Source organism: Rhamphochromis sp. 'chilingali' (genome assembly GCF_963969265.1).
Source record: "Rhamphochromis sp. 'chilingali' genome assembly, chromosome: 4".
In the NCBI taxonomy this organism is placed as follows: Eukaryota; Metazoa; Chordata; class Actinopteri; order Cichliformes; family Cichlidae; genus Rhamphochromis; species Rhamphochromis sp. 'chilingali'.
In genome coordinates, this window is record NC_137948.1 from 22,174,968 (window position 1) to 22,201,586 (window position 26,619).

A 26,619-nucleotide genomic window follows, 5' to 3' on the forward strand; every position below is an offset into this window, starting at 1 on the left:
CGGAGGCCAGGGGTGAGGTGTAACGAAAAGAGATTTTATTTTACAATGCTCAGAGGCTAACAGAAAGTGCAGACTAGAATCAATGAACATAAACTAGATGTCTGAGGCGAGAGAAAAATACTGTGATGATAACTAGATGGCAGGGATAACTGGGTGCAGGTACTGGGCAGGGGAAACTGTGGCGGGCCAGGGCACTGAAACAGAGGACAGAGCAGTCAGGGGAATCCCACAGAGGGTTGCGAGTGAATCTAAGGATAGTACACTGAGCTGTCTTACAAGCTTGCAGGTGGGGGTTGCGTGGAGGGGGGAGGCAGGAGAGGTCCAGGTGGGTGCTGCATTCAATGCAGGGAGGCAGGCAGGAGAGAATGGCAGCTCCAAAACGGAGAGGGATTACCGGCGGCAGCAAACTGGTATCCAGGAGAGCTTGGTAGGTGGGTTTCAGAAGCTGACGAGAAAAACAGAGATACGGTTAATACACACGATTAGTCACCAAGGAACGGACGTGAGGCCGAGAACTGACTAAAGTTGGCAGATAATCTGGCGAAGACCAGTTGAGTGCGCCGGTCATAAATACTGCTGGTACGATTGCCATCTGGTGAGGAACAACAAAGACTCCACCCAGTGGGGAGGAGCTGATGCTGTGGAAAACCACCCAGACCATGACAAATATATGTAATAACCTGCAGGCAGAATCTAGAGTCATCAGCATAGAGGAACATAACATTCCTTAACACCTTCAAGTTCCAGTGCACATGTTGGTGACAGCGGCCCAAACCGGCCTAATGGTGAAGAGCAGTCATGATAGGCCTACTGGCAGCTCTGAAGATTGTCTGGGTAGAGAGCCGTATGCTGTATTGTCCAGCAAACATGATTACAAATCTGTAGACTGTGTGCTGACAGACTGACGAAATGGTCTTTTTGTGGTGTTTCTCCCTGTGGGTGCCCACTTATTGGCCTGTCTTTGATGTTGCCTCTCATATGGCCTTCATTTTGGAGATGATTTCAAGGCTCATTCCAAATATTGGTGCAACTTGATTTTGCAAAAAGAACAGCTTGAAGTTGCCCTGTGGCACGGGTCCTACCCATATCAGTGAAATCTGGGATGCTTGGAGCAGACTCGAACTGTAGCAGGGTTCTTGCTCACAGGTGCTGCTAATTAAGCACCAGTCAGACACCTGATGAAATTCAAAACAAGAGTCAAAGCAGTACAAGCTGTTTAGCATTGACAGAGTTCTTTATGGGGACAACCCACATACTGAACTCTGCTGCTCAACCCATAAAGTGCATTTTCCATAAAAATCTGGCACCGTTTAAGGGGAAATAAACAGACTTTCCAAAGGTATAAGATTTACTGCCAAGGAGAATTGTAACAAAGAAATGATCAACTAAACTTCCTAACTTCCTTCATTTTTTTGTGCTAAGTTTATAAGGTTTGAGTTGATCATTAATTGCAAAAGAAAACATATATAGCACTGCCGATGGCTGTCTGTTGTCTAGGTGCTCAATTATGTGTTTCTTCCCCCCCCCTTTTTTTTTGTTTTGTTATATAGACAAAAAAATGTGATTTTTGGGCAGTTGAGACCTGTGTACAGGTGAACTGGCAGCAGTGCAGAAATAAAATGCCACAGTTGTAAACATAAACAAACCCAGAAAGGACAAACACGGAAACCAAAGAACACGAAGAAGAAAAATGCAGCAGAAACACTACGAATCAGGGAGATGCACAGCTGGGACCATGACAGAATTGGATTCTATTTGTGGCTATAGCTGACGGGTGCGTGTGGAACTGTTGCTTCTGCCCTTGCTTGCTCTCCCACAGCAGCATGTTGGCTGCTGTACTCCTCTCCTACATCACTCTCTTCATTAGCTACAGCTTTCTCTTCCTGAACCTCTCCTGCTGCTTCAGCTGCTGCTGGTTGGAGGCTGGAAATATTCAAAACAAATGAATTGGATAGATAATTGCATTGCTTAGACTTTTCATATGCTTGGCACTCTGTTTAGCTAATAACTCTGGTCCAGACTGTCTGTCTCTCCTTGGGGTGAGTTTTTTTTTTTATAAGTCTGTCAAAATAGTTATCAAAACATTCTGTGAGAGAAAGGATAAACTCTCATAACTCTTACCCAGTCCACTCTTTTCTCAGTCAATTTAAGCAGCTTTGTGTACAGCACTGTACTAGTCAGGACTGCTCTATTGTTAGTTAGCAAGTGTTTCTAGATAAGTTGGCATTTTATTCAGGTTGTTTTTATATCAAACTATTGGTGAAAGCCTCATTCTGCTAGCAACCAAAGGAACCACATGGATATTTTTGGTTGTACACCCTCTTTGTGACCAATTTCACACAACTTCCAGAAACCACTCACTAACCAGTTAGAGAATACACATTTTTCCCTTACAGGTTATCAGGCCATGGCCCACCAGTCTCTAGGCCTGACTGAGGCCACAGTAGCATGATATGAACATATGCTACCCTGCCAGCATCAGCTTGAATCCACTCTGTTTTGGATACATTTACAGTGGGGCAAAAAAGTATTTAGTCAGCCACCGATTGTGCAAGTTCCCCCACTTAAAATGATGACAGAGGTCAGTAATTTGCACCAGAGGTACACTTCAACTGTGAGAGACAGAATGTGAAAAAAAAAATCCATGAATTCACATGGTAGGATTTGTAAAGAATTTATACGTAAATCAGGGTGGAAAATAAGTATTTGGTCACCTCAAACAAGGAAAATCTCTGGCTCTCACAGACCTGTAACGTCTTCTGTAAGAAGCGTTTCTGTCCCCCACTCGTTACCTGTATGAATGGCACCTGTTTGAACTCATCATCTGTATAAAAGACACCTGTCCACAGCCTCAAACAGTCAGACTCCAAACTCCGCCATGGCCAAGACCAAAGAGCTTTCGAAGGACACCAGGAAAAGTATTGTAGACCTGCACCAGACTGGGAAGAGTGAATCTACAATAGGCAAGCAGCTTGGTGTGAAAAAATCAACTGTGGGAGCAATCATCAGAAAATGGAAGACATACAAGACCACTGATAATCTCCCTCGATCTGGGGCTCCACGCAAGATCTCATCCCGTGGGGTCAAAATGATCATGAGAACGGTGAGCAAAGATCCCAGAACCACACGGGGGGACCTGGTGAATGACCTGCAGAGAGCTGGGACCAAAGTAACAAAGGTCACCATCAGTAACACACTACAACGGCAGGGAATCAAATCCCGCAGTGCCAGACGTGTTCCGCTGCTGAAGCCAGTGCATGTCCAGGCCCGTCTGAAGTTTGCCAGAGAGCACATGGATGATACAGCAGAGGATTGGGAGAATGTCATGTGGTCAGATGAAACCAAAGTAGAACTTTTTGGTATAAACTCAACTCGTCGTGTTTGGAGGAAGAAGAATACTGAGTTGCATCCCAAGAACACCATACCTACTGTGAAGCATGGGGGTGGAAACATCATGCTATGGGGCTGTTTTTCTGCCAAGGGGACAGGACGACTGATCCGTGTTAAGGACAGAATGAATGGGGCCATGTATCGTGAGATTTTGAGCCAAAACCTCCTTCCATCAGTGAGAACTTTGAAGATGAAACGAGGCTGGGTCTTCCAACATGACAATGATCCAAAACACACCGCCCGGGCAACAAAGGAGTGGCTCCGTAAGAAGCATTTGAAAGTCCTGGAGTGGCCTAGCCAGTCTCCAGACCTCAACCCCATAGAAAATCTGTGGCGGGAGTTGAAAGTCCGTGTTGCTCGGCGACAGCCCCAAAACATCACTGCTCTCGAGAAGATCTGCATGGAGGAATGGGCCAAAATACCAGCTACTGTGTGTGCAAACCTGGTAAAGACCTATAGTAAACGTTTGACCTCTGTTATTGCCAACAAAGGTTATGTTACAAAGTATTGAGTTGTATTTTTGTTATTGACCACATACTTATTTTCCACCCTGATTTACGAATAATTTCTTTACAAATCCTACCATGTGGATTCATGGATTTTTTTTTCACATTCTGTCTCTCACAGTTGAAGTGTACCTCTGGTGCAAATTACTGACCTCTGTCATCATTTTAAGTGGGGGGAACTTGCACAATCGGTGGCTGACTAAATACTTTTTTGCCCCACTGTATATACAGGTTCATGACCATTTGGGATTGATTTTATTCAGGGATTCAGCCTCCTGTTTTCTTACAGGGGTAAAGCGAACAATAATCCTTTCTTCCATAAATGATCTTGTTTTGATTCAGTCTGCATAGAGACTGTTCACACAAACATACAAAAACAGAGGGTGGGGGAGAAAGAAAGAGGGAGCTGCTGACCAAAATCAATGCCCAGTGTAGAGCTCTTCACTGGGATTAAAAAGTCTTCAAAACAAAAACAAACAAAAAACTCTATATGGTGGCCTGTGATATTGGTACTGTCACCACAAAAACCATAAAATATGTAAAACACTAGCACTGGCATAGAAATATATATCATATAACTAGCAGTGGCGTTTAGCACTGTCACCTAACCGCAAGAAGGTCCTAGGTTCAAATCCCCCAGCTTTGTGTTCTCCTTGTGCCTGTGTGGGTTGTCTCTGGGTATTTCAGCTTCCTCCCACAGTGCAGAGACGTGCATGTTAGGTTAACTGGCAATTCTAAATTGGTTGTAAGTGTGAATGTGATCACCCCGTGACAGCTGGGATATTGCTCAAGCCACCATGACACTGCATTGCATAGTCAAAAGAAAAATGGATGAATGAGTAGCAGGCAAGTGTTTAACAACAAATGAAGAGGATTGTTCAGTGGCATCTAAATTCATAGCAATAATGATGGACATGTGGGACCTCCTAAACTATTAACCAGAGGGGGAGAGGCAGTGTAGAGTCCAAACAGGTCACCAGTCTGTCAGGGTTAAATCATGTGCCTTTTGTCTGTGTCAAGAAATACAACTGGATAAAAATTAAAAATGGACACTTTGATGACCTTTGACAGTGTGATTTCCTGTTTTTGTTTTTTTTAATTGTTTTATTTATTTATTTTTTACAGTTGAATCATTTGTTAGAGTGCACTTGAGTGTGTTTTGAGTATGTGGATTGTAACATTCATGCACCGTGGGGGATAGCGATATTGTTTTTAGACAAAAATGAAAATTCTAGCTTTATATGCATTTAGATAAAGATACTCTATTCAGCATTTGTGTTATCTGGTAGATGACAAAAATGTATGGGCACATTGTTCTGAAGATGTCTTGCCTCTCATCCAAAAATCCTCTTCAGTTCTAAAACAACTGATGATGAGTCCAAGGTATTAAACCCCTAGTGGGGGTTGTCCCCTTGGAGGTAGTCCACTATTAATCCTGTGAGTCATCACATGAGCCAGAAAAAAACCACATGGCCATTACCATCACAGAGGCCAAGGTGTGAATCCTCTGCAAAACACTCCTCCATCATGTGAGCTATTATCACAGCGCTAACATAGCAAGAGTGACAATCATTCAGAGTTACATCCATATGGGCAATTCAGACTCACTAATTAACCTAAACAATCATGTATTTGGACTGTGAAAAGTAAACAGCAGCACCCAGACAAAACCCATTTAGGCGAGAACACAAGATTAAAAAAAGAAAAGAAAAGAAAAAAACCCTAAAAAAAACCCCCCCAAATACCTATGCAAGTTCACAATGCTTGAGAAAAGAATACTTCATGCAACCTTGGTGTCTATTTTTATATATTTTATATAATAGATACATGAATCTTTCTCTATATATTTGTATAATATTTGAAATTCTGACCTTAATACAGGAAGTAACCACAAACAGTATATCCGACAGATCCTGGGGTTTGCATGTCAGCAATACATTCGATGGTTGTATAATCTTGAGTTGAACTAAGACAACTTCTGTCATTAAGTGGGAAATTAACACAATTAACAATTAATTATCTTATTCCTTATTAGGGAAAATAAATGTTCATGACATTTAGACTTCTTGGATGCCATAATTTTTAAGGCAGGCAGACTTAAACCTAGCACCTTGATTACTAGCTCTGAAATGCTTCTTGTGGCCTTAAAAATCTCTTCACCATCTTCCCCCTGGAGATTTTGGATTTCTACTCAGTGGTAAGTTCACACAAGGGTGCAGCTCATACCAAGGGGAAAAAAAGCCTTGCTATCTCCTCGACTTTGTCTTGCTGCAGTCTAAAAGCACCACTTTTCATTTAGTGCTTGATTTCCTCCTTTGACAGAGTGCTCATTTTAGGTTAATGATAGGACCTTCCTGCTTGATCTTTTCGGCAATATGTTCTTCAGGTGTGAGAGGCATATCATTTGATTTGTCATTAATCAAAATGTCACTAATATGTAAATGAATCTTTCTCTGACAAGATTTAATTCAGGAGTCGTTGCAAGGGCTACTGGTGTTTACTGAGTCTGAAAGGACATCTTAATGAACTGTCACAGCCCTTGTCTGCATCTCTCGCTGCTACTTATTGTTAGTGCAGTTAAATTTATATTGGTCTACTTCTAAACAAGATCCTCAGGTCTAGAGATGTGCATAGTCTGTCACAACTAGGCATTCACAATGCAAGAAAGATCTGTGAAGTGTGATAACCGTATTCAATTTCGCGCTGACAGTGTGACTCGGCATGAATAAATACAGAAATGTCTGCTTTACTACAGTACTACACATATCTGTTTTGATAGGTACACTAGCCCAGTTATGTGCAGCAGAACTCAAGCCTGTGCTCACTGAATAAAGATATGGAGCAAATTATTTTGAACACACTTTATTAAAAAAGGTTTTATTTTTGAAATTTGTTTGTCTCACATTTTAAATATTGCTGTGACATTGAAAATGAAATGAACCAGACAAAACTAGATACGAGCATGAAAACGAGCTAAAAGGTCATACCTGATTAATGTTTATCAGCTTTTACCACACAACTTTAGCAATTTTGTTCATCTTCAGCAATTATTTATTGGTTACTTTGTTACATAGAATTCGTCAACAAAGGATTTGATGAATTGTCTGTTATAGTAGCTTTCTTATTACTATTATTACTATTAACTTTGTTATTATCAGCTTTTTGGGATTTCTTTACCTGGATGTTTGAGCGTGCATTGTTGAACATTGTTATTACTGGGATTTCTTCATTTTGGTTTTGCTCAAATAAAATTGAATTGGCTTTTGCACATCTCTCAGTTTTACGGGGTGCTTTTTTTTGGTAAAATATAAAATAGGATTCCTGTTGCTGGATTAACATTTAACTCAACAATTGCATTATTTTTCAATAGGCTAGCTAATTGCTTTTGGGTTGTTATTTTGCTGGTTAGTGATTGTATAGCTTAGGTCTTTGTGAGATACTGGTCGGAATCTCAGGGAATCGGCAGGGAATTCCTTGACCAGTATCAAGGGTGCTAGACCAAAACCCTTGTTGTCATCTCCTTGCTTGGCAGTAGAGCACCGCAATGGCGACTTGTCTGTAAAAACTCGCCAAGTATTGACCAAATAGTGAAACTAGTGAAAAAATGCAATGCAAACTGGAAACACAGAATGTTCTCTTTCAAAATAAAAAATGGGTCTTAATGCTGAAATCAACATGTTTCAAGAGGTACAACTTTTACTTTGAAAGTTAATGATCTCTTTTTCCAGTTTCATTTTTCACTATTTCACTAGCACTCAGTGAGCACTCGGCCAGTGTTTCCAGTGAAGTCGTCATATTCCACGCACACAGACAACTACAGCAACAGGCTAGTGACCAGCCAATGGTGTGGTTATTTTTCTTAAAGCACCAAATACTTTTTTTTGACCCATTACACTTAGTGATAGCCAGCAACTTTCAGCAACTACTCGCCGCCAGTTGGAGAATATCTATATTTTTCCCTAGCAACTGGTGGTTTCCAGAAGGTCAATTAATGGTTTTAGATGTGAGTGGTTCTGGCTTTAGCAATACTTTTTACAGACATCCAGCCACTACTCATTAGCTTGTTGAGTAAAACATTTTTACCAGCAGCCAGTGGTTGCTAGGGGGTCATCGATCAGTCTTTAGGCCTACAACACCTCTCTATCTTCTGGTATCATTAATATATATTAAGGTTAGGTATTCTGATCACACTAACTTATGAGGTGATTTGAAAAAGGCAGAAATATAAAGATTCAGGCACAACTGAGTGCACAGAAACCCACCTTTTAAACCCAGACAATACCCAGTTCACATCTGGCTGACTGAGGTAATTACTTTACATCCGTTTTCAGTTGTCTCTCTGCCATGTCATCAGCGTTATTTCAAAGAATAGCTGACACAAGCACAACCAGAGGTAATAATATTGTTTAATGGGCAATAAAAACAGACAGTATCAAGAACACCCTACATTAGGTGACAAATGAGCTGACTTGCAGAGAATGGCAGCATGTGGCGAACTTGCTACGGATGCCATTGTTGCCACTCCCGCATTGCTGCCATCTCTGCACACTAATAATAAAACATGTCATTCAAGCTGAGAGAGAGCACTAAATATCTGTCCTGGTGCTCTCTCCCTCTGTGTACATGACCCTCAGCTTCACAGTTGTTGCTCACTTTCACAATTTTCATTCTGGTCGGAAGATTTTGGCTAAAATTAGTTAAAAGGGGAGTTTTGAGGAAGCAGAAGTCAAAGTCACAAAAAAATGTTGGTGTTGTTCTGAATGCTTTTTAATAACACATTCGAAGTTGTAGGAGGTTTTACAATTTGTGGTTGACTTTGTTAATGTCTTGGTCGTCTTAGTTCTTGCTTCTGTGTTTTATTTGTGCTAAATTCATTACCATTCCTAGGTTAGATAGACAGAAGAGGCATGGAAGTTGGAAAATCAAAAAGAACAGTGTGAAGCCCCAAGATAATACACTGGAAATCATGTGTGTTTTGCCACTGCTACATAAAAAATTCTATGGTTAATTCAGTGTTTTAGACAATTTATGAGTTCCTGCATATGGCTTTCAAAGTGCATCTGAAATACTGTCAGTCTGCAGTTCATGCTTGTATTTTAATCCATCCGTTTCCGGATATTATTTTTAAGTAGTCTGGATTCGACCAGACCAACACTAAGAATCCTTTAGTTGAAATAGCTCACCATATATGCCTTTACAGGGCTCTAGAGTGCGACCAATTTGGTCGCAAATGCGACCAAATTTTTCAGTGGTGCGACTAAAAATAAATATTTGGTCGCACAGGTGCGACCAACTGTTCCGGTAACAAAAAAAAAATCTCTGTAACTCTCCGTGTGGTCAACAACAGACACACATTATGCCCCTATCGTGGACTAAACCAATCAGAGATAGTCAGGGGCGGGACCTCTCTGATTGGCCGTGGTCCAGTTGAAAGTGCAGGTGGAAGAGAGAGGTGAGTAGCTTGAATAAAGCGATATCAATTCATTAACGGATTCCACACAAAGACCTAAACACGGAGCGGACCCAACACATCAGAATCAGCTTCGTCTTTCTCGGCTTTCTCACCCGACGGCCTGAAACACGGACACGCTGTCGGAGCTTAGCGATTCTTCGGGTCCGCGCTGTGTTTACGTCTTTTTGCGCTGATTCTGAGCTGCAGGTTTTGCCTCTCTCCAACCAAAATTCACCGAGCCTGCAGCAAAAGAAGCAGCAAACTGCGCTTCACATTTGATCAATGTCGTCATGAATTCCCTCTGACTTTTGCTGTTTTGCTTCCACCACGATAAAAATCACACTTCCTGCACAGCTCTCTCTCTCTCTCTCTCTGTACTTCAGGAACAGTTTCCCGTCTCAAATCTGTTTTCTGCATTATTCATTCGCTTATTACCCACCAGTCTAGCGTTGTTTACAGCGCTTTTTCTTTTTTCACTTAAATGACCTCGGACAAGAAAGCCTAATTTCTGCTGTTCAATACTGAAGAAATTTAAATTTCTTAAAATTATGCAAAATTGCAGAATATTTTTAAGGTTATCTGCTATAAAAAGCCAGACCAGGAAAATCTCCTTCATGTTTTCCTGTGTTTTATTCTCAGTTACTTTCACACAAAGGCATCTGCTGTGATTTTCACAATTCTGATGAAGTCTCATGTGTATCAGTACTGATAAATGATCAGAATTATAATATTTCTGACTGTCTGAGGCTAAATTGAATCAAATCAGGACTTTGAGAACCGGAATTGAATGGATTATAGAAATCAGTGATGATACTCAGCCCTAGTGAGCAGCCTAGGCCTGAGAGAAGTGGATGTACTGTAGCTGTGGGTAATAAGAAAAGATGAAAAGAACTATTGATAACTTTTTTGTTAAGTTAAGGCCTGATCTGTCTGAAATTCATAGCCAGTGCTCTGACACGGTGCCATCAATATTTGAATGCTGAAAAAGCACAGTGTATCCAGGAAACACATTATATGCTGCAATAAATGCACTGCCCAAGTGTCCCCTCTCCCCACGGCCTTTCAGAAGCAGACAGCAGCAAACAGGTCGTCAGAGGAGGCCAAGATGATGATTAAGTTTTTAACATTTTCTACAATATTGACAAAGCACTTTAAGCACAAGTTTGTTAGTTAATAATTTAGAAATTAATATTGTCTGTATGGACTTCCCCCCCCCCAAAGAAAGTGCACATGTAAAACTGCGGTGTTAAGCGATGCGGTTGAAAAATTTGAGTGCGCCTAACTTTTGTGCCGGTACGCCTAAATTTTTAAAGTTAGGCGTACCGGTGCGCCCATGTCAAAAAGTTAGTCTAGAGCCCTGCTTTAGACTTAAGCGGAAACCACAGTACCTGAAGGAAATACGCTCTAATCAGGAAGAGTATGGAAATTCCACGTGAGCCTGCTGTCACCGCTAAGCATCTGTGCTGCCCATCTGTGTGAGTGTGTGTTTTAATCAGAAGGTGTTTCTAAGCAACATCACAGATGAGCAACACTTAACCTAATAAACATCTTGATTAAAGTTATGTATATATTTTAGTTGCTCCGGCCTACTGAAGGTTTTCTAATGAGTGCAATTATTGTATAGTACTTAACACTACGAAAATAAATATCTTATTTAATCCATTTTTTTATGTTTTTCAGGGCGAATCCATAATGCTGAAAAAACTGTGGTTCCACAGTAGTTTCTTCAACCGGTAAACAGAAACCTATATTAACGATCGGGCATTGAGTGGGCAGACATAATTAACGTACTAAGACAACTGAAGTATTATAAACACCAACACACAAAACAAGAAACCTAATTAACAACAAAGCTGCAATTTGGTGTGCACTCTTTGCCAAACTCGGAAGGCACAGTATCTGCAAGCTTGTGATTAATTGAGCAGTGAGGATGCTGCTTTCTGGCACTGAAATGAATTGCTGAATAGCAGCGCTTGATAAAACTAGCAGGAACTCCACTTGTGAAGTACTGAGTTAAGTTGGAGTTTGCAGTATATTATATTGGCTGTTTAACCTCTGGGTGGCTTTTTCTAAATTTAATTCAGAGGGGCTTCTTTTTACATACATAAGTTATTATGTACTGAATTACTTTGTGAACGTGTGTAACGTGTCAACTCACAATTTAAGCAGGGAGGCCTTCACCATAAAACTAACACATAAACATTTAACACATTACTTGATAAAAACTGCCCAGTAATTGAAATCAATAGGAAACACAATTATGCAGGAAGACCATGGATGACAAAAGGACTACAAAATGCCAGCAAAAAAAAGAATACCCTATATCGAGAATTCATAAAAAAGAGAACAATAGAAACTGAAATGAAGTATAAAACTTACAAAAATAAATTAACTAATATAATGAGATCCTGTAAAAGAGAGTATTACATTAAAAGGTTAGAACACAATAAAGATAACACAAGAGATATATGGAATGTATTAAACAGAATAATCAAAAATGAATCAAGGAATAATGATTACCCTGGGTACTTTATAGAAGGGACAAGAAGTATTAATAACATGGAGGAGATAGTAAATGGCTTTAATGAATTCTTCGTAAACATAGGGCCAAAACTGGCAGAAGAAATAAAGGTTGATGGAATAGAAAGGGACACTGGTGAAAATATTGAAAGGAATAGTAGCTCAATGTTTTTAAGAGCAGTGGAAGAGAAAGAGATTTATGACATAGTTAGAGGACTTAAGAACAAAACCAGTACAGACTGGAATAATATTGATATGGTAACGGTAAAGACAGTTATTGATGGTATCGTAAAACCATTAAAATATATATTCAACTTGTCGTTTCAAAAAGGAGTTTTTCCACAAAAAATGAAAGTTGCTAAAGTTATTCCCATTTACAAAACCGGTGAAAGACATCATTTTACAAACTATAGACCAGTGTCAATACTCTCCCAGTTCTCTAAGATACTGGAAAAACTCTTCATAAAAAGATTTGACAGTTTTGTGGAAAAATATGAATTAATGACAGATAGTCAGTATGGGTTCAGAAACAACAGATCAACAGCTTTGGCACTGATAGATTTAATGGAAAAGATAACGGAATGTATGGATAATAAGAGGTATGCGCTCGGAGTTTTCTTAGATCTAAAGAAGGCGTACTGTTAATACTGTTAATACTGTTAATCATGAAATTCTATTAAAAAAACTGGAAAAGTACGGGTTTAGGGGAGTGGTTTTGGAATGGTTAAAAAGCTATGTAGGGAATAGGCAACAATACAAATAAATGAATATAAATCTAATTTGATGGATATAGCTTGTGGAGTACCTCAAGGTTCAGTACTGGGTCTAAAAATGTTTATTATGTACTTAAATGATATCTGCAGAGTATCGGAGATTTTAAAGTTTGTAATATTTGCAGATGACACAAATATACTGTGTTCAGGTGTGGAGTTGCCACAGGTTTTGGAAATGATCACACAGGAATTAACGATATTAAAGAAGTGGTTTGATATAAATAAATTATCATTGAATCTAGATAAAACCAAATTTATGTTGTTTGGAAACCAAAAGAAAAACATCGAAGTAGAAATATGTGTTGACAATGTATATTTAGAAAGAGTAAATGAAATAAAATTTCTTGGGGTGATCATTGACCACAAGCTCTGTTGGAAGCCACACATTACTTATGTTCGGGGGAAATTGGCACGGGGCATTGCCGTCCTGGGGAAAGCAAAGCATATGTTGGATCAGAAAGCACTGCACATTTTATACTGTGCTTTACTACTGCCATATATGAGCTACTGTGTAGAGGTCTGGGGAAACACATACAAAAGTAACACACAAACAATAACTATAATACAGAAAAGGGCCATTAGATTAATAAATAATGTAGGGTACAGGGACCATACAAATGCACTCTTTGTCAAAATGCAAGCTATCAAATTCCAAGACTTGGTGAAGCTTAAAACAGCGCAGATAATGTATAAAGTAAGAAATAAACTGCTTCCCAAAGAAATCTGTAAATTGTTCATAGAAAGAGAAGGTGGGTATAACTTAAGAGGGAGATGGAATTTAAAAATACAAAGTGCTAGAACAACTTTAAGAACTATGTCTATCTCAATTGCAGGAGTTAAATTATGGAACAGTCTAACAGAAGAAATAAAAGACAGTCAAAACATAAAACAGTTTAAAGTAAAATATAAAAACCTAATTTTAAATAAGTATAAGAATGAAGAAAACGGGGTTAACCCAGGACGGTAATGTTGCTGGTAATGGTGTTGCGGTTCTTTTTTGTTTTTTTTGTTTTGTTTTGGTTTGTTGTTTTTCCATAACTTGTGTATCTGCAAATATACACATTCTGTATTTTTCATATGAAAGAAACTATACTGTGGTGGGGCTTGCTAATTTCTTGTTTTGATTTATGTATGTTATGTTTTGTTTTACTTCATATGTTTCATATGTTTCATATGTTGTTTGTTTAATTTAAGACAAAAAAAAATTTAATGAATGAGAGGTAAAACTTGAGGGGGTAGGGACAAATAAGTAAATACTTCAGCCTACTCCTTTTCAAACAAATAATGGAATGATATTTTGTAATGATTGTGAAGGCACATGTTTGAAATGTTTGAAATAAAAATGAACTGAACTGAACTGAACTGAACATGACATGGCATTATTTTATCATTTGGTAGAGAGCATTTCAAAACTGGAATTGATCAAGCACGTGCTTTGTTGATTATAATAATTTTTGTTTTGTAATTTTAATAACGTGGCTAATTAAGACCATAGAAACAAGTTTATAACGAGCCATGGTGCTGCTCATAAAACTTTTCTGTCCCTGATTCTAAAACTTTTTAAATTTCCATTGATAGCTGTTACTGTTCAGCCTAGAGGGTAGATTATTTATGCAAGTGTTGGTGCATCACAGATTTTTTTTTTTTTTTTGAATAAATCTAAAAATTCTAGCACATGGCCCATTTTCCTTCTTTGAATTGTGCTACTCTAAACCTTCTGAAACCTAATTACTCTTCCCCAAAAGCCTGTCCTGAGGCAGGAGAAAACCGTTGTGTAATGGGAACGTGATGGTAAACAATTCTGCAAAAACTGGTACATCCCTAGATTGTGTCTGCACATGTGTCTGTGAAAAGACAAAAACACACAAATTTATAGCATGCTGAAAACAGTGTGTGACAAAACTGTAGATTTCTTGTGCGCTTTAAAAAACCTGAATGTGCTTTTTCTGTATTTGCTTTTTTTTTCTTACTCATGTGTTAAAGGCAGTCCCCAGAGCTTTAGAAACTTTTGTGACATCCTCCGTTCTGACTGTATCCCGCTCATCTCAGTGCAACAAATGACCCATTCTGGGTTACGCCCTGTGCTTTTCTTTTTCTTTTTCCTTTTCTTTCTTTTTCTTTTTTTTTTTGAATAGATGTTGCTGTATATTTTGCATACCATTATGCATCTTAGTGATTCTCAGTGTCCAAACAGTTAAAGATAACACAAATCTTCTACATGTTACAAACTTTTTAAAGGTCACTGTGGACTTTCTATTTCTATTTATCAAATAACCTTAATTAAATGATTAACTCCACAGACAAAAAAATGTTAGATGGCTAACTCAAAGGACAATCAGTGTGGACTGAATTTATTTTTATTGCAGATTAACGTGCAGATTATTTTCATGATCAGAATGTTTGCTGTTTGCTCTATAAACTATCAGAATATGGTTAAAAAAACTGACTACCAGAAAATATTCAAATTCAAGAAATTGGAGTTAAGAGATTATCACAGTAGCTTCTGATTGATTCAGCAACCAATTCATCATTGTAGCTTTGGATCAAAACCCTTCATCATGTTTATAGGCAGGTAATTTCTTGCTTTTAATGTGGTTTTTCCAGTCAGTCGAAGACACTTGAGATGCTTTTGAGTAAAACATACTAATTAGACAAAATAGATCCACAAGAAAGAAAATCTGTGCCTTCACAGAGGACACTCTCCCTGGGGTGTTGTGGTACCCTGGAGTTTATTTAAAGTACAAAGCTATAATTGTAGCAAATGTAGTGCCACAATGACAAGTAGATAAACTATTGTCCCACTTCTGTAGCTATCTCTGGTAAATCTAGAAGCTGTTTGTGATGATACTCTTTTTGTGTCATGTTATCTCTTCTATTTTGAATGTGTGCACCTTTTCACAGTGTTGTTAGTTGAGAGCATGATGCCAAATCATGAAAACTGTGAAACAGAATGCAAGTCACTTAACAAACTAACACTTTATACTTGTTTCTTTAATCTTGGGACAGCACTGTTGAGATAAAAATGTGCAGTGAAATGAGAGTGGCTGCATAATATGCACTTGTGGTTCATTTTTATCAATATTTTTCAATGACCTCACATAATAGGCCCCAGTCTGGGGCATGGCAATTTATTCCATTGTCCATTACGTATTGTTTTTGCCTGTTTGGTTTGCCAAAGCGGTGGGTAGTTATAAATAAGGCTATATCCAAATATTCCTCTGTTCAGCTATTTGTTAGTTAAACGGGTATTCTTTTTTGGGACTGGGATCACCAGTCCCAAAAGAGTTGATCTCATTGTTTTTTAAACAACACCTTTTCATACACTTTTAGTGGGCTAACTAAACACATTTCAAAAGTATGTGGGGACATTATCATGGTGCTGTCCAATAGTGTCGCACTCTCAAGCCTAGAAATACTACTCTCTCGTTCTCTCTGCTGTATACATTGTGAAAGGAAGCAGCTAGGCTTCAGAGTGACAGCAGACATGCATGGTGAGAGGAAAAATTAAGGAAAACTAAGAGCTCCAGGGTTCTTTCTAACTTTATCCCTAATTGACCATTTTATGTATAAATATATCTGAAATCACAGCAAATTAGAGCTAACCTCATCTCACTCGCCTGGTGAAACTTATATTATTTGCTGTTGATAACTACCGATGCTTTAAACCCGCCCAAAATTGTATTTGAAATGGCCCTAATGAGATGCACCAATTGCCAGCTATTCAGTTTGTTAACTCATGCTGGTGACGTGTGTGTTATAACATTGCATGCAAATTGCACACTTCTCCTAACACCTGCTGTACATGCATAGTGGTTAAATGACCAAATCTTATCAGTAACCCAGGTTGTCAATTAAGGTTCTTTTGGATTAATGTCATATAACCTTTAAAATACATTACTGTGTCACTACTCCTCCAGAACTCTGACCACATTGACCCTGAAACTAATGACCAATTGATTAACATTAGCTACCTCTGTTTGCTAATTAGCACTCACCCTTGCTGTGACAGTGACGAATTTTGTGCCCTTCACCTGCTTAAAGGGAGCGTTATTGACCTATCCAGATTGAAAATCCTTACAACTGCCTGTACCTTTGTATGTTTTCACTGTGGAAGGATCCTCCGTAAGATATATGTAAACACAGACAAAGTCAAGCTCTGGCAGGGACTTCATTGTTTTCAGTGATTGAAATAATGGAGTTGGTAATTTGTTTTCTTCATTTGTGGTTTAAATGGTAGAAAATTAATGAGCTGGTGCTGCGGTACTATGAAGTGTCCAATGTTGACCAGTTCGTTCCGTCGTGTGGCTCTCAATACCAGCCACCTCATTGAAAACTATGAATATGTGACTCCATTCAGTCAGATGGCAGTACTGTATTACTGATAAACATGAGAGTCTGATTTTTTTCTTCAGAAATGCGTCCCCACATATCATTCTGTTTCATCATATTTGTTGTTACACTGTGCTTCTGAATGTGGTGAATAATGATGTTATAGATGACATCTCTTTGACAGATGGCAGTCGCTCAGCTGTTTATATTCTGGCTCTGTGAAAGATGTAATCTTGTCGAAACATCCTGACTGAATTTCTACTTTCTTTCCTGCTTCTGCTTTGCATCATCGGAAACCCTGCTTTGGACTATTTTTGAAACATTTTGATTTATTATTAACATAGGTGCATTACAGATACGTGGTAGATGACAGTGAACTTAATATTAATAAAAAACAACCCATAAACCATCTGAACATTCACCTTCACTGGCTATATTATAGTAATGTTATTCACTTGCACACGTTGATTGTGATTTATTGTTCATTTGTGGTGTTGCAGTGATGAGTAGTGTGTAGTCATTACTGTGGAAAGCATGCTTTCTTTACTTTTCTCCATAGCTTATACTAATTCAGTGTAAAAACAGGAAGGGCTATCATTATCGGCATGACTTAATTATTGCACTGCAATTTATTATGGTTCTGACTAACCAATTAATTTTCTTTCAAATGCTGCTTGCTGTTCAGACTCTGTTTTCATGGGGTTACCCTAGTAACCAAATGTTTGGTGTTTAAAATGTCATTAAAATGTCAGAGGAAGATGAAAAATGTTCATAACCAACATTAAACGAATCCTAGGCGACATATGAAATGTCATGTTTGGTATGAAGAGCAGTCCACAACTAAAAGATGTTTAGTTTATGATTACAAGGCTTGGTAGTATTTCTATAAATACAAATAACCTAGACAATATGTTGAATATCAAAGTAGCTGGCAGATCGACTACTCGGCCGATTCAGTCAAAATAGTTATTATAAACTTTATAAAGGCTATTTATTTTCAGCACTTTTACTTTAATGCAGTCACCACTGATTTTGACATTTTCCCTTCAGTTGTAACTACCATCTGTGACTTAAAACCAATAGCTCAATAGACACAGTCCCCTTCTTTTATGGCTTGGTTAGATAAGGTATCACAAATAATTTGCATCTTGGTGTTTGAGAAGTTACACTGACATACACCAGTGAACTGTTTATTACATTACAATAGGGCACTGGTATTTTTCACAGTGCTGCTGTTTTCCCGTCTATGGCGTGTTCTTCTGCCTCAAGCATTCACATCACTTCTGCTTATTCTTATTGTACATACAAAGCTCTGCCAGGAACATTTTAATATCATAAAAACTGTCTAACTAGTTTTGACAAGAGCAGCTGTCATTTGCATTATCTTGACTCTAAGTAGCAATCCATTACTATTATTAAGTGTTTTAAAATACTGTAGAAATGATGATGTTGTTCTAAATAGCAGACCGTATAGTTTCTTCCTTTACAAAGTCAACATAATGATGTTAAGAGTGAATTTACCAGAAAATGGCAAAAAACCCTTACTCATATTTCAACTAAGTACAGCGGATTAAACCTACTAGTAACACATGTTACGTCATCTAGTAAAATCAGCTATTACAATGAAAGCAAGCTTGCACTCATTTAAATACTGAATTATGGATCTTAAAAATATCTGCCTCATGTTCACTGCAGCAGTAGTTGCACAAATGTCTGTCTTTCAAGGAAGTAAGTGAGAATTCTGCCATTACAGCCAGCCCCCTACTCTTACCTGCAAATACAAGTTTGTTACATTTTGAAAATGTCAGAGCAGAGAAAGTACATTCATCATTCCCTTAGGTTTTGTCAAAGTGCTGTGCATGATAGATTGATGAGCTGACGCACAAGGTCTGATTCATTGTCCCTCACATTTCCTTGCAGGCGACAAAAATGTAATGACATGAGCATAAGTACAGGCCTGCAAACTTTTTAAAAATAAAGGTCCACCATTATCAGTAGTGCCAGGTTGCTACATTTCCTTCTGTCCATCTATCTTAACCTGCTGTGTGTAGTGTTGGGAGCCTGTGGCCCAGATCTGTCATTCCTATTCACATTATTTATTCCCCTCTGCCTCATTGACATTGGCAGTAGACTTGGCCAGTCCCAGTTGGCCCATTCTGAAATTGCTTACCGTAGAAACATCCCCACAGTACCAACAGACTGCTACCCCCCATACCAGCTGTTCAGTAGTCACATTCACCTAATGTAACCTACTGAGTCCCCCCCAAAAGAACCCTCCAAAAAACAAAAACCAACCTACCCTCAAAAAAATAGTTCTAGTTTAGTACAGATTGTCTGAAGAACTGCCCAGTTGAGACTCATATTGCAGAGCTTAATGTGACTTCTGGTTTTGCCCTTTTCTGCAGAGGAAGCTCTTGAGGAGGTGGTCGGATTAACTGAAGGAGCTGAACTTGGGGCTTATTTTGTTTCCAAGTTTTATCAAGCTTTCATCCCATTTCCCACTCCTTCTTCACTGTTTCTCTTCATTTGCATTCTCTCATTGTACAGTTGCACAATAATGCAGTGTTTGTACCTGAATACTTTGACGTAATCAAAATGCTGCTCAGATTCTTCTAAAGGAGTGTGGACAAATGTAGGCCAGAACTCTACAGAATGACAAATACCTTTAAAGTGATACACAATAGAGTTCTCTCTGAACTTATTACAGCTATACTCAGTAGATTACAGATTAGCAGACATATATTATACTGGTGGTGTTAATTATTAAAGTTAATTACAGTGTCTTAAGGTTAGAGAAGTGACCACTCTTTCATTGATGGTTTGATGGGATTGTTGACTGAGCTTTTTTTTATGTGCAGAGCCAGCATTTGCTGTTTCCAGACTCCACTGAAACTTTGCCTTCCATTGAAACAATCCACAACACAATGCGGCTGTAGAAAGGCTACCCCCCCGTCAAAAGCCTGACCCACTCTGAAACCTATTGTGTTTGTGCACTTATCATCTGGCTGGCTTTACATACATACCTGCACGTTTTTAATTCTGCCCCCCTGTACCATTATCAGCAAAACATTGCTTTTTGAACACATTATATATGTAAATACCCCAGAATACCTTCAATAGCACATGGGGAAATTTACTTTGTGCAAATTGTAAGATTTTTTTTTCATGTCCAATACATTTTATGTTATGTTTCTAACTTTTAATTATTTTGTTTTTAACAGAGACCATGACGACCGCCACCTCCCCTATCCTATTGAAATGGGACCCAAAGAGTCTTGAAATTCGCACCTTGACTGTGGAGCGGCTTCTGGAGCCCCTGGTGACACAGGTAGATAAATCTATGACATAAACATAACAAACGGTTTTAAGTTACCAGCCATAGCCAGAGCAAAGTCATAACTTTTGGTAATCCACTCATTTGTTTGCAGTAAATAATGTTTGGAGAATTTCTGAAGTCTAATGGTGTCAATATTAATGAACAAGTAAACAAGCTATAATTGTTACAGTTCAGTATCAGAGCAGCAATTACTTTCTGGTTGCACCTTGGCTGGATCACTTGTTACAAGGTTGTTAAACTGTATTGGTTTACAGCCAGGGACTTTGGCTCATCGCAAATGACTTTGCCTTTTAAGCTGAACAGATGGCTGAAGCAGACTTTGATCACGTTGGCTTATTGTGACAGAGTTTCTGACTAGAATTGAATATTGTTTCTATTTAGTAGATTCACTTTCAGGTTCTTGTTTTGTCTATTATAGTATTATATTATATTATATACAGAGATCCCTCGCTATAACGCGGTTCACCTTTCGCGGCCTCGCTGTTTCACTGATATTTTTTTATTGTATTTTATTTTTTTAACAGCGCATTGTGTTCTGCGTCTTGACTGGCTGTAGACCATTGTCAGTCAATCTCGTGCTGTGTCTCCTTTACAGTAAAGAATGCGTTCAGCTTGTCAAATTTACATAAATCTTCGATTGCTAGCAGTGTGACTCTGAAGTGCTGTACTGTATGTTTGTAAGTTTTCTTCTCAACAAACACAACTGTGTCGATAAAATGCGGTAGCACCCAAAGGCAGAGGAATATGCTAACCATCGCACAAAAAGTTGAACTTCTAGACATGCTAAAGGAAGGTAGAAATTACCGTATTTTTCAGAGCATATGGCACAACTGATTATAAGGCGCATTAAGCAAAACAAAACAGTCAGATAAGTCAAACTTTACTCAACTCATTCTTCTTGCTTGCTACTACCATTGATTCATTAATGTTGAATTCTCTCGCAGCTGCTCTATTCCCATGTTCTGGGCCAGAGGCGGAGCCAGACATTTGAAACACCCGGGGCTTAGCCCAAAGAGTAGTATGCATGTGGGATTTTTTTTTTTTTTTTTTTGGGGGGGGGGTGTAGAAATGACTGAAAGATTAATAGGCTCTGTTCAAAAAAGAATGACTTCATATAGGGAAAAATATTTATCACATGTGCAGGACACCTTAAACTAGTTTTTTAATTAAGCAGCAAGGCAGAACAAGGTCAGGGCTGCATCAAGACACGAGGACTAAACCCCAATTCAACCAGACCCAGAACTGATCCAGAATTAAAACAGGACTACAACAGTTCAAAATCAGGACTACTGAGGACTTAACCAAGACAGAACCAGAATCAGAACTAGATGATAGCACTAAAAATCATCATAGACCTGCACTACACTTATTTTTTAATTCTACCAAAGTACACTATTTAGATTGAGAAAAGTTTATATAATTATTCAGCCTTGTTGTGCAAACAAGCCTGCAGAACTTAATAAATACAGAATTTGAAAAATAACAAACCTAAAAAGAAACACTAGGTACGAGATACATGAGGACCTATGATACGGTGATACTTTTGGTAAACAACCATTTGACTAACATGTGTGTCTCACCTGCTCTTGTTCATCTGTTCTGTCCTCGTTCTCCTCTCTCTCCCTCTTTGTGCTGACAATCATCAAATATACAGTTGAAACCAGATATTTACTCTTCAGATAAAAACACTTTTTTAATTGTAACATCAAATCAGACTAAATGTTTATTTTTTTTAGATCGATAAATATAAAAACATATTTGTTAACTTTAAGAGTAAAGAGAGAAACTGTCTGTATTTCTTAATTGCAAATGGCACCAAATTGTATTCAAACTTGAGCCACACTTATGGAGCTCCACAGTTCTGTTCCTGGTGTTTTGGTTGATATCTCTTGATTTTCCCATGTCAAAGAAACAGGCTCTGTGTTTTGCCTTATATGCATCCACAGCTGTGCCACCAGTTTACTCACATGGACTCTACTAACCTATCAGAAGCTTCTTCAGCTCAGAATGGAATCGTCTGGAGTTTTCTTATTAATTAACAATAAATTTAGTGTACATGTACTCCTAAATTTGATGAAAGTGATAAAAATAGCTCTGTCTCTCTTTATTCTGAAATTTAACTAATTCAAAATATATTTCAATATTTATCTAAAACAAAAATTTACTCTAAATTGATGTTGTACAGTAAAAATGTTTTATGTTTTCTCCCTAAAGTGTATGTAAATATCTGGTTACAAATGTGAATATCCTGCTGTGTACTGAAATCCCTCTTGTTTTGCATAGAAATATACTGAACAACATACAAAGCATAATATATAAAATAACATTTACCTGAGTTTTTTCTTTGAAAGAACCCTCTAATGTCCATTCTTATGTTTCAGTACATAACTGAAACCGATTTAGTCGGGGAGGGTAAGAACTGAAAATATGAAATAAACACACGTAAGCTAAGACTCTAAAAAAAATAGCATTTGTTCGGCTTTTCATTTTGCCATTTGTTGATTCACTTGAAGAGCAAGTAACGTAATATTGGTCAAGTGATCAGTTTCATATCAATCTTTCGTGATGCACCGTCATATTTACATTATTTGTACAGTACGAATGATTTGCTTTGGTACCTGGTCAAACTTAAGCTCTCCTTAGTATGGCTGGCTCCGTCTCTCCAACAGCGCACTCACGGGCAGCAGCTGCCCCGCCCCCTCGCTCAGTCGCTTAGTGCCTGAGCTTGGATCATACCAATATCAGGGGGGGATTCACGCACAGTCGTAAATTCCCACAGTGTGCACTATGTGCTTCGAATATTGTGTGTACTTTTTGTTTTATACAGTTGTCAGCCAGGCATCTAACTATGAAAAAATTACACTCCAAAATACCCCGGGCTTCTGACAAAACAACCCGGGCTTAAGCCCCGTAAGCCACCCCCACGCTCCGCCCCTGTTCTGGGCCCTGAATATGAACCCCTCAAAACAGGGTTTGATCTTTGGTTTCATTCTATAATACTGGACTTATTTTTCTACGAAGGTTTGAACTTTGAGAGTGTTTAAACAAGAGAGAAAAGTGTGAAAATGTTCCCCAAAAACTTCCGCAATAAACGAGGGACCACTGTATAGTAATGAGTTCATCACTGTCGAGTCTGTTAAAGGTAAAATGATTCAAAAGTGTGTCACCTTTCAATAACTGTAGTATTTCCAACAGTTTTCTCTGTTGAAGAAGCAAAAGAAAGACTTTGTAGAAACTATACTGAAATGATAAAAAAACAAAATATACAGTGGGGCAAAAAAGTATTTAGTCAGCCACCGATTGTGCAAGTTCCCCCACCTAAAATGATGACAGAGGTCAGTAATTTGCACCAGAGGTACACTTCAACTGTGAGAGACAGAATGTGAAAAAAAAATCCATGAATCCACATGGTAGGATTTGTAAAGAATTTATTCGTAAATCAGGGTGGAAAATAAGTATTTGGTCAATAACAAAAATACAACTCAATAGTTTGTAACATAACCTTTGTTGGCAATAACAGAGGTCAAACGTCTACTATAGGTCTTTACCAGGTTTGCACACACAGTAGCTGGTATTTTGCCCCATTCCTCCATGCAGATCTTCTCAAGAGCAGTGATGTTTTGGGGCTGTCGCCGAGCAACACGGACTTTCAACTCCCGCCACAGATTTTCTATGGGGTTGAGGTCTGGAGACTGGCTAGGCCACTCCAGGACTTTCAAATGCTTCTTACGGAGCCACTCCTTTGTTGCCCGGGCGGTGTGTTTTGGATCATTGTCATGTTGGAAGACCCAGCCTCGTTTCATCTTCAAAGTTCTCACTGATGGAAGGAGGTTTTGGCTCAAACTCTCACGATACATGGCCCCATTCATTCTGTCCTTAACACGGATCAGTCGTCCTGTCCCCTTGGCAGAAAAACAGCCCCATAGCATGATGTTTCCACCCCCATGCTTCACAGTAGGTATGGTGTTCTTGGGATGCAACTCAGTATTCTTCTTCCTCCAAACACGACGAGTTGAGTTTATACCAAAAGGTTCTACTTTGGTTTCATCTGACCACATGACATTCTCCCAATCCTCTGCTGTATCATCCATGTGCTCTCTGGCAAACTTCAGACGGGCCTGGACATGCACTGGCTTCAGCAGCGGAACACGTCTGGCACTGCGGGATTTGATTCCCTGCCGTTGTAGTGTGTTACTGATGGTGACCTTTGTTACTTTGGTCCCAGCTCTCTGCAGGTCATTCACCAGGTCCCCCCGTGTGGTTCTGGGATCTTTGCTCACCGTTCTCATGATCATTTTGATCCCACAGGATGAGATCTTGCGTGGAGCGCCAGATCGAGGGAGATTATCAGTGGTCTTGTATGGCCTGGCCTGTATTTATATAGCGCTTTACTAGTCCCTAAGGACCCCAAAGCGCTTTACATATCCAGTCATCCACCCATTCACGCACACATTCACACACTGGTGATGGCAAGCTACATTGTAGCCACAGCCACCCTGGGGCGCACTGACAGAGGCGAGGCTGCTGGACACTGGCGCCACCGGGCCCTCTGACCACCACCAGTAGGCAACGGGTGAAGTGTCTTGCCCAAGGACACAACGACCGAGACTGTCCAAGCCGGGGCTCGAACCGGCAACCTTCCGATTGCAAGGCGAACTCCCAACTCTTGAGCCACGATCGCCCAATTGTATGTCTTCCATTTTCTGATGATTGCTCCCACAGTTGATTTTTTCACACCAAGCTGCTTGCCTATTGTAGATTCACTCTTCCCAGTCTGGTGCAGGTCTACAATACTTTTCCTGGTGTCCTTCGAAAGCTCTTTGGTCTTGGCCATGGCGGAGTTTGGAGTCTGACTGTTTGAGGCTGTGGACAGGTGTCTTTTATACAGATGATGAGTTCAAACAGGTGCCATTCATACAGGTAACGAGTGGGGGACAGAAAAGCTTCTTACAGAAGACGTTACAGGTCTGTGAGAGCCAGAGATTTTCCTTGTTTGAGGTGACCAAATACTTATTTTCCACCCTAATTTACGAATAAATTCTTTACAAATCCTACCATGTGAATTCATGGATTTTTTTTTCACATTCTGTCTCTCACAGTTGAAGTGTACCTCTGGTGCAAATTACTGACCTCTGTCATCATTTTAAGTGGGGGTACTTGCACAATTGGTGGCTGACTAAATACTTTTTTGCCCCACTGTAAACCATGTGCAACCACTGATACATAAGCAATAAATAATTATGAAAGCAATGAATATGAGAAACTCCACATGGAAAATATTTACCTGTACGAAATTGGAAAGGTTAGTGACCAGGGGAACATTAGTCAAAACATAGTTGTAGCTATGTTTAGCAGGTAAACAACAAGTCACAGTGCCACTAATTCTAACGTTCAGTTTAAGGAAGAGGAGCCAAATGTAAACCAAAGAGCAGACAAGTTGGTTTAAAGAAAGAAAAGGAAAAAAAAAAAGATAGTATTTAAGTATTTGCCATAACTTGTTGAGCTAGTGTTCTGGCTGAAGAAAAGGGACTGTAACCATAGATCAGAAAGTTAAATCAGAAAATGAATACCACACACAATAGTGTGGAACAGGAACATGTACACAGACAGGTAACAAAAGAAAAGGAAAGAAAACAGTGGAATAGTGAGAAAAGATAAACAAGGTAATGATGCAAGGGGAACACATTTTGCACCAGAAAAAACAAACCAAAGTAAACAAACAAAAAGCCAAACTAAAGAAAAACTTTTTATGGTCTTTGGTACCCCCCCCCCCCCACACACACACACACACACACATACACCCAAACAAACAAACAAACAAACAGACAGACAGACAGACAGACAGACAGACAGACAGACAGACAAAAAAACCTTAGTTTCCTCTGCTAAAGAACAAGAAAATGAGTTGTATATTGGAATTATTTTCTATGGTCAGGTGACATGAAGATAAATCTCTCTGTATAAGATTTGATCCAGCACACTTACTGTGAACCTGGCCAGAACTGCCACATTGTTGCATAGTTCTGACAGTGAAGCATTGAGGTGAGAATGCAGCAGTACAAGGCTGCGTGAATGCCAAAAGCTTTTGTGGAGATAGCACTTTGAATTCCTATGGCTATACCGAAAATATGGGTAACAATGTCAGAAGCTCAACAGAACAGGAATATTTCAGCATAACAATCCCAAAACACTGTCAAAAGACTCACTACAGAAGAGGAAAAAAAACAAGTAAAAACCATGACCTCGCTATGTGTGTTGCCTGGAATAGAAGAACTTTTGGGTGTTTTAAAGAGGTAGAGCATCATAACCCCT

General features: G+C 39.0%; 1 protein-coding gene across 1 annotated transcript in view; it reads left to right on the forward strand.

Moving 5' to 3' along the window:
- Positions 1 to 26,619, forward strand: part of ctnna2 (catenin (cadherin-associated protein), alpha 2) — a 353,288-nt gene that overhangs the window by 14,340 nt on the left and 312,329 nt on the right. Inside the window, exon 2 of the mRNA XM_080879193.1 lies at positions 20,192 to 20,298. Coding sequence (XP_080735319.1) covers positions 20,197 to 20,298 — 102 coding nt within the window. The 5' untranslated portion in view covers positions 20,192 to 20,196. The remainder of the gene's footprint in view (positions 1 to 20,191; positions 20,299 to 26,619) is intronic.